Source organism: Echinops telfairi, unplaced genomic scaffold, assembly GCF_000313985.2.
Source record: "Echinops telfairi isolate 266 unplaced genomic scaffold, ASM31398v2 ScPeMD7_1713;HRSCAF=2227, whole genome shotgun sequence".
Lineage (NCBI taxonomy): Eukaryota > Metazoa > Chordata > Mammalia > Afrosoricida > Tenrecidae > Echinops > Echinops telfairi.
Genome location: NW_022105611.1, coordinates 17,953,635 through 17,967,974, shown reverse-complemented (window position 1 = coordinate 17,967,974; position 14,340 = coordinate 17,953,635). Strand labels below are relative to the sequence as shown.

The window sequence follows — 14,340 nt, the reverse complement described above, 5'->3', positions numbered from 1 at the left end:
GTGAGCAAGAAGTTCCCTGGCATACGGCCCTACCTGGCCACGCTGGCTGGCAACTTCCGGATGCCTTTGCTGAGGGAGTACCTGATGTCAGGAGGTGAGGCTCTACCTTTCCTGCCTAGATGCTGGCACGGCCTGAGCCCAGGAGCCCACATTCCTAGGGCTGTCCAGTGCTGGGACCCAGGTGAATCCAGACGGGGCTGGAGAGCAGTTCACACAGGGGTGGGCTTGTGCCAAGGCCCCAGGAGGACCCATTCTGGCTTGGGTGGGGGCTTTTCAAGTAGTTGGTTATTTTAGCCTTGAGTCTTAGAGGCTGAGCTTTTGGTAAGTGAAAGGGCAGAATGAAGGGGTCTCATCCTCTGGTGACAAGTACTGGGATGCTGTCTCAGGTGAGGGACACCAGCCAGGGGTCTGGTGGAGTAGAACTCATTTCTCACCGAGAAATTAGAGAGCAGTAATTCAGCCTGAAGCCAAGAGTCTTGGCAGAGAGGATGAAGCTGGTGTTAAGACTGGTGGCTTCTGCCTCTGCCGTCTCCATTGGCCCTCCTGGCTATGGGCCTCAGCCTAGCTTTGTTCCTATCTCTACACTGGGCCGGCCTCCTGGCCTCCGCCTGTGTGTTAAGAAGCTTCAGACACAGAGGGGCCAGCCTTGGGTGTACTGTTTCACTGTTTCCTAGTGGTGTGACTTTGGGCAACTTACTTAGCATCTCTGAGTCATTTTTTCACCTGTGAAAATGTTTGGCCTTTGGGGTCCCGCTGAGTCGAGAATGATACCTCTCTTTTTCAAGTCTTTTTGCTCAGTCCTTCCTCCTCCACGCAACTTCTAACCCGACTTGGTCCCTGGCACCCCACCCCCATAGCCCCCAGGGTTGCCACCCACTGACCCACCTTGGCACCTAGAGGCAGGGGTTGCCTGAGATGCCTGGAGCGTGGCTTGTGATCCTTCCTCTGGAGGCAGGGCAGGCCCTTGGGTGAGAGAGAAGGAGCAGAGGAGGGTATTGGTGGCAGGAAAGGGGAGGGGGAGAAAGCAAGCAGGGCTGTTGGCCTTCCATCTCAGGATCCCGCTGGAGAGGAGGGAATGAGAGGAGCAGAGTGCCTCTCTCTGAGACCTCTGGGGCCTGAAACCCCTAGGCTGTGGGTGCCTCTGCACGACTCAGTTGGTGCCCAAGACACTGGCATTGGCCACCTGCCCATCACCCCCACCAGTCTGATTCATCTGGTCCCTGGTACCAGGCCCCAGCCCGACAGAGTGAGAAACTCCAGGAAGGTTTGCTAAATGAATGAATCCCCCAAATCATCTTTGTACAGTGTCCTCATTTAACATCAGTAAGGGGAAGCTTAGAAAGCTGTGTAGCTTACCTAGAACTGTATAGCTTCACAACAGTGGGGTTAGATCTGAGGGTGCTTCCTGTTTCTGCTTGATTCCGAGAGTGTGTGTGTGTGTGTGTGTGTGTGTAGATGCACCAGCGTGCAGCCCTGACTATGTGACCCCCACAGGCATCTGCCCTGTCAACCGGGACACCATAGACTACCTGCTTTCCAAGAACGGGAGTGGCAATGCCATCATCATTGTCGTTGGAGGTGCTGCGGAATCTCTGAGTTCCCGGCCTGGCAAGAATGCTGTCACCCTGCGCAACCGCAAAGGCTTCGTGAAGCTGGCCCTGCGCCATGGGTAAGTGCTGCTCTACACACACACACACACACACACACACACACACACACACACACACACACACACACAGTGCTGCTCTACTCTCTCTCTCTCTCTCTTTCTCAGAATGCTCTCTTGGGGAGAGCAGGCTAGAGCCCAGACTGAGAGGTTCAGACCAAGTTGGCCCATTGTTGTCTGGGACAGGTGGAGATAGCCTGTGCCTCCTGGGTCCTTCAAGGTCAACTAAGGAGCCAAGTTTATGTGGGTGAGCCCCAGAACAGACTGTGGAAGGACTGCGACCTGTGGTCAAAGGACGGCACTGCAAGGAGGGCACAAGCTTAGGCAGGAGGATGGCTGAAACCATCTGGGCAGGCTTCTTGGAGGATGTGGCCCTGAGGAAAACTGATAGGTGCAGGGCACCCTGGTGTGTTGTGACTGTCCACAACAGTGGTTCTCAACCTTTGGGTCGTGACCCCTTTGGGGATCGAGTGACCCTTTCATAGGGGTCACCCGATTCATAACAGCAGCAAAATGACAGTTATAAAGTAGCAACGAAAATAATGTTATGGTTGGGGGGTCGCCCCAATATGAGGAACTGTATGAAAGGGTCGCGGCATCAGGAAGGCTGAGAAACTGGTCTAGAAGAACAGAGATGCGTTTGTCACTGGTCATTGAGCAGCATGTTTGCTTCTGCCATCTCCTGCAGGTGATGACACCCGTGCCTCACTTAAGAAAGCTCAGGAAGGCAGGTGACCTGGTCAGGTGTGAAGAACAGAAGGATTTCCCTTAAGTTGTCTCCCCAAAATATATGCCAGACTTAGCTTGAGAATGACTGTTCATTAGGCAGCAAAAATAGGTCAGAGATTATTCTCCTTAACATCAGTCATCTAGAGCGGCCAGACTGTAGTCTGACTCACCCCAAATAGGGCCCGTTCCTTTCTGTTATTGTTCTCTTGAAGCAGTGTCCATAGGCAAGCCCAGGACCACTCTAAGATGACTAAGCTTAGGCTGCTATCTTGCCACACATGCCCCCCTATTCCCTCCTCTTACTATTGCACGTTCACCCCTAAGTCATCCCCCTCCTATTGCTTGTATTGCCTAGGCTACAACCCCTCTCTATGACGTAGGTTGTTATCTGCTATCAGGGGGCTTGCATGCCTCCCAGGATAGTAATTGCCTGCTTTATCATATGAGACGATCAAACCTGTTCAAGGATGAATTGTACTGCCCCTTTCTGTGGCTGGCGGGGGGTGGCTGGCCGAGGGTGGCTGGAGAAGGTGGCTAAGGAGGATGAAGCAGCGGCTTCTTCTCTGACGGTTAAGCCCCCTCCACGAGGACCATCAAGCGGAGCTGAGGTGAGCTATGCTACCATGAATTGCGTCTGACTCCATTACTTGACTCCATCCTTTAACTCTCATGCTCTCTATGACTTTACTATAATCTCTACTTATTATCGCTGTACAATTGCGCCTACTGAACCTGTGGTGTTTTGTGGGGTTCCCTCTTCCCTTTAACCCCACAGTCAGGGAGCTCAGCTCTTGGGTTCCAAGGCCACACTCAGGCTCCCGTGTCTCAGCTCCAGATGAAGCAGGAGCAGGGCCGGTCCTGGGATTGGGGTGAGGGGCTCCAGCTGAAGCACAGCCAGAGCCAGAGCCTGCAGGTCACCCAACAGCAGCCCTGGCCAGCTTGCAGCATGCCATTGGTGTCTCCTCAGGGAGGAGTTCAGGCTGCAGGGAGATCCTCATCCCCCAGTGTCCTTCCTTCAGTGGTGAGCTCTGCCCCAAAGTGTCCCCTCCTTTAGGGAGACGCTCCACCTTCAGTGCAAAGCTCCACCCCAAGTGCCCCTCCTTGAGTGAGAATCTCTGCTCTCCAGTGCCCCCTCCTTCAATGACAATCTATGCCCCTAGGGTCCCCTCCTGTACCAGACCCTGGGGTACAGTCATATGAGCCCCCGACTCTGCCAGGCAAATGATTGACTGGGGTGGACCTGAGGAGGCTATGGGGTTGGGGGAAAGGGAGGATTTCCTGGAAGCAGACCCTGGAGGGTGAGGGGAACAGGCAGCGGAGTGCACACACACACCCTTGACCACACACACACACACACACACACATACACACACATACACAGCCTTGACCCCATAGCACTGCCATGATGCCCAGTCTCCAGCAGGCACAGAGGCCTGGCCACATCTGGCTGAGGGGTTATGTGAGTGAGTGTGCTCCCTCCAGGTGACTGTGGTATGCCCTGAGGTCAGGGTCATGGAATCTGGATCTGGAGCCAGTTGGTGGTTAGGATGTGACTGGCCCTACCATTGCTTTTCCAGAGCTGACCTGGTTCCCACCTACTCCTTTGGTGAGAACGAAGTGTACAAGCAAGTGATCTTTGAGGAGGGCTCGTGGGGCCTCTGGGTCCAGCAGAAGTTCCAGAAGTACATCGGCTTTGCCCCCTGCATCTTCCACGGCCGAGGCTTCTTCTCCTCCAACACCTGGGGGCTGGTGCCCTACTCTAAGCCCATCACCACTGTCGGTGAGTCCCTAGCTCCCTGCAGGCCTCCCTTAGGGAGACTGTGTTGGCTGTCCTGTGGAAGACCTATTGAAAAGGCAGGTCACCCACAGTGGGGCCAGCAAAATAATTGGCCCAGAGTAGAGAGTAGTATAAGGAGACCTGGTGGTTGGACTGCTAACCCCAAGGTTGGTGGTTCAAACCCAACCAGCTGCTCCACAGGAGAAAGATGAGGCTTTCTGCTCCCATACAGATATAAAGCCTTGGAAACCCTATCTAGGGTCACTGCATCAAAATTGACTCAGTGGCAGTGGGTTAGAGTTCACCTAATTTATCAATTGCCTTAGGAGCCCTGATGGCACAGGAGTTTAGGTGTTTGGCTGCTAACTAGAGTGTCACAGCTGCGAGGGAGAAAGATGTGGCAGTCGGACTGTTTTACAGCCTCAGAAACTGTATGGAGCAGTTCTACTCTGTCCTCGAGGGCCACCGAGTTGTCTGCTGCCAGCACGGCTACTGGTGCCACTCCCGCAACGATGGAGTGTGATGTGAAGGAGTGTTGGAAGGATAATGCCTGTGAGAGGGCCGTGCTTCAGGGAGGGACCCAGCCATGGGGGATAGGCGGCATGGCATGAACAGCAGGGCAGGGATGGGCTTAGCATACCCAGGGAACAAGAGTCAAGGGCAGAAGAGAAGGAAGTGCTGGGGGGAGAGGTATAGGGAAGATGGTGATGGAGTTGGGATTGGATTGTGTGTGTGGTGAGATGTCTCTGGAGGGTCTGAGCTAGGGAATGGCATAGCAGTATAGGCGTGAGAAGACAGTGGTCTCGACCGAGGATGGGAGTGCAGAGGAGGGTGGTGACAGGTGGTGGGTGTGGGATGGTTAGAGTCAGGATACAAACGGAAGGCAGGCTTGGCAGGTCTTGCTGATGAACTTCCCACTGGGTATCAGAGAGCTGGGAGTCGGGATGACGCCAGGTTCGGGGCTGTACAAGGCAGGAGAATGGTGTTATTCAATGAGCTGGGCAATGTGGGGTGGAGGTTTTGGGTGGGAGAATCGAGGTTTTTTTTTTTCAAGGGCTGGGGCTTGAGGTACCTGTGAGTGTCCATGTCAAGATGGGGAGAGGTTGGGCTGAAAGGAGGGCTGAGGCTAAGCCTGGGGCATGATGGCACCAAAGGTTTCGGGAATTGGGGTGGAGCCTAAAGAAGGCACAGCCTGAGGGAGGAGGGGGTGCACCCCTGAGCCAGGAGGAGAAAGGTTTCCAAGAAGGTGGTGGTGATCCGCAGTGCCACCAGAGGGGAGGATGAGGAGCACTGAATCCTCATCACTGCAGTTGGCCACCCAGAGTCCATGGTGCCCTGACTGGTGGGAGCCAGGTGAGCTAGGAGAGAAGGGCGCTGTGAGGGAGCTGAGAGCACGGAGGGGAGAGGCGGAGCTGATGGGAAGAAGTGGAGCCAGTAGTTGGAAGGGATGATGAGGCCAAGAGGTGTTCCTTTGTTTTTAGTCTGATCAGAGCTCACCTATGTTTAATATGTGCTGGGCACTCCTCCAAGCTCGCTCACTCGCTGTTTACTTAGTTGAGAAATTAATTTGCCCAGTACCACACAGCTAGTTCATGACAGAGTTAGCATCCAAGTCCAGGCCACCTTGTGCTCTGATGTCCAGGCTCTTAACCATGAGGGTGCAGGCACAGGTAGGTGCCAGTAGGATTGATGGGCAGAGGCAGGGTGGGGGCTAGCCCTTCATTACTGTGAGCCATGCCCTCTGACTGGTGGGAAAGGGGCCCTAGCAGCCCCTGGGGCTGAAGAACCCAGGGTCTACTGGAGAAGATAGCATCACAGCAAAGCCTGGTGGGGCAGCTGTCAGCATGGCCCCACTCGCTGAGGAGGACTGGCCTGGCCGAGGAGGGGAAGCTGGGCATTTGCCTGCAACAAATGTAGGTCCAGCAGCAAGACTGGGTCGATTTTCAAGAACAGGAAAACAAATAAATGAGCATGATTGGAGGAGCCTGGGCTTATGAGGAGCTGTAGCCAAAGGCTGGCGAGCTGACTCAGCTGTGCTGGTTTGGTTTACTCGGGACCGTTAAGAAAGCCCCTGCAGAGGATTCCAAGTTTTTTTGTGTGTGTGTGTGTGTGTTTATACACACACACACGTACAGTTCACAAGCTAGAGTTACATCAGGAAGGTGTGGGCCACAAGCAGTGGACTCCTAGGGCCCAAAACTCACATGAGTACTATCCTTATCAGTACCAGGTGACCTGCTCTGTACTCTGGGATAGAGAAAGTACCAACATTTTGGGACACAGGATCCAAGACTCACACTTGATCCTGCCTGTGCACACAGCCCACGCCAGGACTCCTCTCCACAAGGCAGCCAGGAAGGTGCCACAGGTGTGGCTGCTGAGAGGACAGGGCCCACCCTGTGAGCAGTTCACCTTAAGGAACTTAAAGCCACTGGGGGTGGCCTGCTGGGAGGGTTCTGATTTGCCCGACAGTTAGTGGTAGCAGTAGGAAGGAGCTGCTGCTGAGAAAGAGGGGCCAAGGATAGAAGCCGGGAAGTCAGTGAGGAGGGTTCCGAGGTAGACAGGGTTGTGGACTGAGGGACTGGCAGTGGAGACAGGAGAGAAGCGGGTGGGTCTGAGGGAACTGGCCCTGACAGGTCTTGGGGACCGATGAGAGGTAAAGGTGACACAGATAATAAGAAAAGACAACATTGCTCAGATACAGGAACGCTGACCCCAATTACCTCTCCCCCATACCACACCCAGTTATCTGTCTCCCAGAATTCTCAGGAGAGCCCTCTGAGGAAGGATCCCCCTGTGACAGATGAGGAAACTGAGACCCAGAGAGCTGACGTGACTTGCCCTGGGTAGGGCAAGAGCAAACCATGTTCTTGATGCCATAAATCAGTAGGGTGTCATAGATGAAAGTGTGAGGTCAGCTGTCTGGGTCCCTTCCTGCTGCTGTGTAACAGTGGGCAGGTCCTTTCATAGGCCCCCTGGGCCTGTCTTCTCATCTGTCCAAAGGGACAGCCTGTGGTTCAGCACAGTTCCCGACTCGGTAGCCTGGTGGCAGCGAGTGGCATTGACTAACCTCTGCTCGGTCCCCACAGTGGGTGAGCCCATCACCATCCCCAAGCTGGCGCAGCCCGCCCAGAAGGACATCGACCTGTACCACGCCATGTACGTGGAGGCCCTGGTGAAGCTCTTCGACAACCACAAGACCAGCTTCGGCCTCCCAGAGACGGAGGTCCTGGAGGTGAACTGACCCTGCCCCCGGGCACCTGGAAGGAACCAGCTGCCAACTGTTTCTCTGCCAAGTTCTCGAGCACTTTTTGTTCTGTAAATTTGGAAGCATCATGGGTGTCTGTGGGTTATTTAAAAGAAATTATACTAATTTTGTTTAAACCATTACAATGTTAGGTCTTTTTTAAGGAGGAAAAGTGACTTTCAAGTTCCCGTTCTAGGTGGTGGCCATGACACGACCGGGCCTTTCTGGCTAGGTTGGGGGTGGGAGGGCAGCTGACCCCTCCGGCCAGGGAGGTGGTCGCTCTTGGCCCTTGGAGGTGGGCAGAACCGCTTCCAGCAACAGCTCCTCCCCTCAGCGGTGTGCCTCAAGCTTGGTTCTCTTCTCACCTCCTGTGTCCATGGACTGCTCCAGCCCTCCCGCAGTCCAGGCTCGGCTCTCAGAACTAAGCCTGGCCGGGCATGGTGGTGGCAGGGGCACCACATTGGCCAAAGCACCATCTTTTGGAATGACCAGGTTTTCCTTAGAAGTCCTGAGACGCAGCCTGGTGCCAGGGCAGGAAGCCCTCAAAGCCGACCCCCACCTTTGTGCCTTTCTGAGGAAGAAGGTCAGCTGCCCCCCTCTGTGTTGTCTTCTCTTGATGAGCTCCTTGTGCCATGGGTGACCTGTGGATATCCCTATCCAAATAAATGAACAAGAGAGTCTCTCTGAGTTATTACTGGGACTGCACCTCCATCCTACCACTGAGCTGAGGAGTCCTTGGCCCCAGCTGGCCTGCCTGCTGAGCTGCTTGCCCCAGCCCATGGCCTTGTGATGCAGGAGCTATCTGCTGCTGTGTAACAAATCATCCCCCAACCCTGCGGCTTCAAAGAGCATGTGTTTGTTGCAGGGTCTCAAAATGTGGGGTCCAAGTAGGGTATGGCTGTGTCCTCTGCTGTTGGGGTGCTCACAAGCTTCCCGTCAAGATGTTGGCCAGTTCTGCAGTCTTCTCAAAGGTTGACAGGGTGGGGGGCTGATCCACTTCCAAGCTCCTTCAAATTGGGGGGGGGGGGCTGGAGTGACTCAGTTGCTCAGTGGTATTCCCCAAAGGCAACACTCAGTTTTTTGCCACAGGGGCCTATCCAAGCAATGGAAGCCCTAGTCTTCAGTAACTCAACCGTGGAGGTGCTAGCCTTTTGTTTTGGTGTGAGGAACTTCCTCCTCTCTTTTCACAGCGGGGCCTGCCCCTCTGAGAAGCAGCCTGGTTCCAGGGCTGGAGGTCCCCAAACCCACGTCATTGGAAGTCACTTCAGAAGCTGAAGCTGCTTACAACTTGTGTTCCAGGGCCAGCTGACCAACTGCAGGTCCTGGAAGGGCCCTAGTGGCTTGTTGAGTGTCCACTGTGCCTGGCCCCAGTGACACCAGGAAGGAGGCCTGGCCCACTCCCACCCGAGTGATCTCATGTGACATCCAGTTAATACTTGGGACACTTCCCACCCAAGGTCTGTTCTTGAGACCAAAAGACTCCCAAACACAAATATAATTTAAGGAGAGCATCTATAGTCTTAAACAGGACAAAGATAAACCATCCGGATGAGACCATTCAGGAGGTCACAGAGCCTAAACTGCTCAAATAGGAGGGGGTTGGGGGGTAGGACAAAAGTATGATTGGTGACAGATCAGTACAGCACAGTTGGGGGGTGGCGCTACAGAAATAGCAATGGGCCCATGATCGGGGTGGGACAACCATAGCCAGAGAGAAGACTATTAAAAGATGGGTTTATAGAACTCCAATACCACATTTCCCATCAAGGGTGCACCCGGGCAAGCCCTTCCGGCAGGAAGCTGCCACAGCCTGGGCTGGCTAGGGAGTGGTGGCAATTCACTTTCTAATGTACTCTGCCTGAGGGCAAGACTGTTCACATTGCTGGTTAACAGACAAAAACACTGGAGGCTTAATCTACTGGGACTTAAACGGATTTTGATCTCTAAGGATTACCAGTAGCTTTCTAAGAACCTTGTGCTCAGAATTTACATAAACTCTAATACAGATCAAAGGACCCCTTCCCATTTCCTCAGGGCCTAAATGTCTACTACTGCTTTTCATCCACCCCAGAGACTAGGGGCGCCTCCCCTGTGCCAGAAGCTGAGTAGGCGGCTTGGGTTGGATCTCTGGTATCAGCAGACAAATGTTGGAAATGGGGCGGTCAGAGCTGGGACTGGGTGCCTCTAGGGGAGGCCTTGGAGGGTGGCTGCAAGTTTGCCAGGAAGGGAAGGCATGAGGGAAGGGCAGCCTAGCAATCTTCCCTGCTGGCTTTTGAGAACAGTATTTGCAGAGTTGAGTTTTTAGGTCAGTTCTGTAAGGGAAGTGCTTTGGGGTGGGATTAGAAAAGCTAAGAAGGCTGACTTCTGCAGCCCCAGCCAGTTGTCCTTTGGGTAGAGGCTCAGGGCAGAGGCAGGCAGGCAGGCCTTCTAGAATGGAAAGACCTCTCCTGATGAAAGAAAGCCACACCAGCTCCAGCCCAAGCAGAGCCCTAGCCCCCACTGCTTGTAATCTCAGCCTCTGACTTCAGGCCCTAACCTATATGTCCAGAAACGCAGGACATAATTCTCAAGCAATTCACTGTGTGACGACTGTATTAAACCTCTTCAGTAACCTCAAGGATATCTGCCCTCTCTCCCTAACAACAGTGGCCATACACAGGTCCCAAATCCCAGAGGGGCCTTCTTGCCAAGGACAATGTATATCCGGCAGTGGACATTCCAGAACGGGCCAGTCGCATTCCTAAACTGGGGGTGGGGTTCCAGGTATATGCTAAGGGCATTGCCTTGAGTTAGCAGTTACCTTAGAAAGGGCACTGGAACTTACTTTTCCCAAAGGCTCACTGCCTTTGGGCGGTGGGGGTGAGACTGCAGGCTTAGTGTGAAGATTCTTAATTTCATGATCTTGCTTGTGGGTGGTGGGGCAGCATTAGGCAGTGAGTGAGTCATTCTGTTGAATGGCACATATGATCTTGTGGTTCCCAGATATGACCACAAGAGGGTGCGAAAGGTAGGTAGGAGACTGCAGCCCAGCAGTAAGGGAGGCAGGAGTGGAAGTCACTTACATCTTTAAAAAATTCATATTGTTATATATGTATCTATATTTATCAACATTTGCCAACCTAGGGATTTTGGAGTATACAATTTAGTGATACCAATTACACTGATCGTGTTGTAAAGCACTTATCTTTAAAACACCCTTTTCCACTGGATGCAGAGGGGTCTCAGGGAGGAGACGAGCCAGTCAGGCTGCGGTGATGCAGCAACAATGAAAAATACAACTTTCCTTTAGTTCCTAAATGTTTCCTCCTTGCTCCCACTATCATGACATGAATTCTACCTTGCAAGTCTGGCTAGACCAGAGGATGTACACTGGTACAGATAGGAACTGGAAATACAGGGAATCCGGGGCGGATGATCCCTTCAGGACCAGTGGTGTGAGTGGTGTGAGTGGCGATACTGGTGGAGGGAGAGTGGGTAGGATAGAGGGAACTGACTACAAGGAGCTATATGTGACCTCCTCCCTGGGGGACAGACAACCGAAAAGTGGGTGAAGGGAGATGTTGGACAGGGCAAGATAAGACAAAATAACAATTTATAAATTATCAAGGGCTCATGAGGGAGAGGGGAGCGGGGAGGGAGGGGAAAAATGAGTACCTAATGCCAGGGGCTTAAGTGGAGAGGAAATGTTTTGCGAATGATGAGGGCAATGAATGTACAAATGCATTTTACACAATTGATGTATGTATGGATTGTGATGAGTTGTATGAGCCCCTAATAAAATGATTTAAAAAATTAAAATAAAATTAAAAAAGAAGTTGCTTTGAGCACTAAGGTGCTTGAGCTGGGCTTAAAGGCTTTTCCCATGCCCAAGGTGCCCATGAAAGTTGGACATTGAAGAAATAAAACCAAAGAGCAGGAAAAAAAAAAAACACCCCTTTGCTGTCGCTAATGTAAGGTCAGCAGTTTAAACCCCCCAGTTGCTCTGAAGGAGAAAGGTGAGGCTATCTGCTCTTGTGAAGAGTCACAGCTTCATAAGCCCTATGTAGAGGTTGTTAGGAGTCAGAATCCACGGATGACAGTGGGTGGTGGTGGATCTTCCTACCCACTCAGCAGAACTGTTAGGTAGCCAGAACAGGGACTATGGGGGGTTGTCTTCCCAATGCCCGCATAGGGCCACAGCAGAGGGGCTCCAGAGAGATCAGGCACCCACTAGAAACCTATGGAGATCCAAACTGAGCATGTTCACACACAAGCTCCCAGGGCCCAGGTTGGAGGTCCACCTGGGTGCAGAGACAAGGCCTAGGCACATGACATCACATAGATGGGCCTAAGCTCGGCCAATGAGATCAGCCAATACCTTCAACCATGCCTTCCCCACCGGAGGAGATAAAAACAGCCTGGGCAGGCTGCCAGTCTCTTTGACTCTTCTCTTGTTCTGATGTGCTCATGTAGGTCAGACGGTGGGGGTACACACCCACTGCCCAGGCCTGGGACCCAGGCTCCCTCTCAGTCATCTCTGGGATTTCCTGCTCTTGGCCCCTGGGATTTCCTGTGAATACCGGGAACTTCCCTTTTCCTCATGAGTCAATTGGATTTAAAAAAGTGCTTCAGCTGCGTGAATTCTTTCAGCACTGTGAAGCAAGAACCGAGGTATAAATCACTCCAGAAACCGAACAGAACTATCCATGTGGATCCCTCTCTGCTCCCTCCTCACTCCATCACCATCATCTGCCTGTTGATACTACTGAAATCTCTAACCAGGATCAAATAAGGTCAAATCTCTTTGTGATGAAGCAGCCTAACAGCATTATACACACGTGTGCGTACCTACAAGAAGCCCTGTATGTTAGCGCTTGCAAAAATTTACAGCGTTGGAAACAAGCCCGAGGGAGCAGGTGGACTCTGTGTGAGCAGGTCCTACGCATCAGAATCTACTCAACGGCAGTGAGGTTTTTGAGATACCAAGATTGATGCCAATCTCTGCCTCCATCTTCACATCACCTTCTGTTACATCTGGAGTCAAAACTTTGGCCTCTCACAATAAGGGCCCTTGTAATGGCATTTAAGATCTACCCCGATAATCCAGGATCATTTCCCCATTTCAGGACCTTTAACTTAATTATACCTGCAAAGACCATTTTTCAAGTAAGGCAACATTCACAGACTCCAAGGATTAGGACTTGATGTCTTTGAGGGCCAAGATTCCGTCTACTACTGACATCTTCATATACTGTCTTCTAATCCATAAGCATAGATGGGTTTCTCACATACTTACATCTTTGATTCTTCCAACACTTTTGTAGTTTCCAACACTGTTAGTCTGGGTAGACAAGAGAAACAAATCCAGAGAGACACTCATGTGTGCATAAGAAAGAGCCTTATATACAAGAACAATTAAATACTAAGAAAACAGCCCAGTCCAGCTCAAGTCCGTAAGTCCGATATCAGCCCATATGTCCGATACCAATCTATAAAGCCCTCTTCATGAAGCATACAATGATGCTGAAGGCAGGAAGATCATAGGCCAGTGAGTGGGAAGTCTTGTGGATCCAGTGGCATTGTGAGCATCTCAGCGCTGGCAGGGGTCCCCACGTGGCTCCTCCAGCTCCCAGGACTCTGGCTGCATCAGTGTAACTCCATTAGGCTCATCGTCGTCGTCAGTAATATCTCACAGGGAGTAAGAGAGTGTCCTGCCTCTGGCGAGCATTTATCTCCTTAACGCCTCCAAATGAGGTCTTCAAGCTACAACCTGATTGACAGGTAAACTCCACCCCTTCACTCATACGTCTCAAATCGACAACAGATTATGTAACTACCACAACATATAACTTCATTTTGTTTTCCTAACATTTTTATCACAATTGTTTTTGGTAGCTGCCATAGAACTGGCCCCTGACTCATGTCACCACCATGCACATCAGATGTCAAAGCTGCCCGGTCCTGTGCTGTCCCCATGAGAGGTTGCAGGCCAAATTTTTTTGTTTTCATTATTTGTTTTGAGATTTAGAAACCTGTGGATGAATAGTGAAAAGCCTGTTTCGAAAGTAAGATGATTAAAAAGATAACTGACTGCAAGTTTATATTATTATAAACTTAGCATAGTTCTTCAACCATTTATTATCCAATGCTTATTATTATTCCCCCCACCCCACCCAATGCTTATACTTTGTTTGATTTCAGTACCCTGGGTGCTATACAAATATATTTGCTATACAATTTTATATCAACAGACAAGTGCAGCCTGAACTTTATAAAAGGCTTTTCCTTGGCCTCATATGCAAGCAAAAGTTGGAACTGAAAAAGGCAGACAGAGAATGAGTGGTGTATTTAAATTGTGCTGCTGGCAAAGAAGAATGAATATACCCTGTTCTGCCCAGAGTGAACAAATCAGTGTTGGAAGAAATACAACCAGAATGCTCTTTAGAAACGAAGATGGTGAGGCTTTGACTTGCTTACGTTAGCCATGACCGCAGGAGAGCCCAATGGCTACAAAAGGACATCATGCTGGACTAAAGTCCAGCTGGGGGTCAGTGGAAACCGAGGGAGGGAAATCCTTAATGAGAGGGATTGATATGATAGCTGAAACGATAGCGTCAAACACACCAACAGCCGGGATACTGCAGAGCTGGCAGGGTTTCCTTGTTACACACAAAACTTCACGAGTCACAACCAACTCCACCGCAGGACTACAGTGTGGAGCGAGAGCTTCACATCCAGTCAGCGGCACACTGACCACCACTGTCCCTGAGGAAGGGCAGCCTTTGTCTTCGTTATAAACTTGATGCCACCTGGAGGAATTTTCCGTCATGATTTCTTCCATTTCCTTTAGCTACTTTACATTCAAGAGCAGGTTTCAGCATCTCTTCTGACATCCACTATGAAATATATATATACAGTGAACCCTTGCCACTTCGCACTTCG

The 14,340-nt window shown here is 51.5% G+C and overlaps 1 protein-coding gene across 1 annotated transcript in view; it reads left to right on the top strand.

Annotated features, from left to right (window-relative positions):
* DGAT2 (diacylglycerol O-acyltransferase 2) overlaps positions 1–8,099 on the top strand; it is an 83,378-nt gene extending 75,279 nt beyond the window's left edge. Inside the window, exons 8-11 of the mRNA XM_045293088.1 lie at positions 10–94; positions 1,495–1,669; positions 3,973–4,175; positions 7,262–8,099. Of these exons, the coding sequence (XP_045149023.1) occupies positions 10–94; positions 1,495–1,669; positions 3,973–4,175; positions 7,262–7,416 (618 nt within the window). The 3' untranslated portion in view covers positions 7,417–8,099. The remainder of the gene's footprint in view (positions 1–9; positions 95–1,494; positions 1,670–3,972; positions 4,176–7,261) is intronic.
* Positions 8,100–14,340: the final 6,241 nt, after the last annotated feature.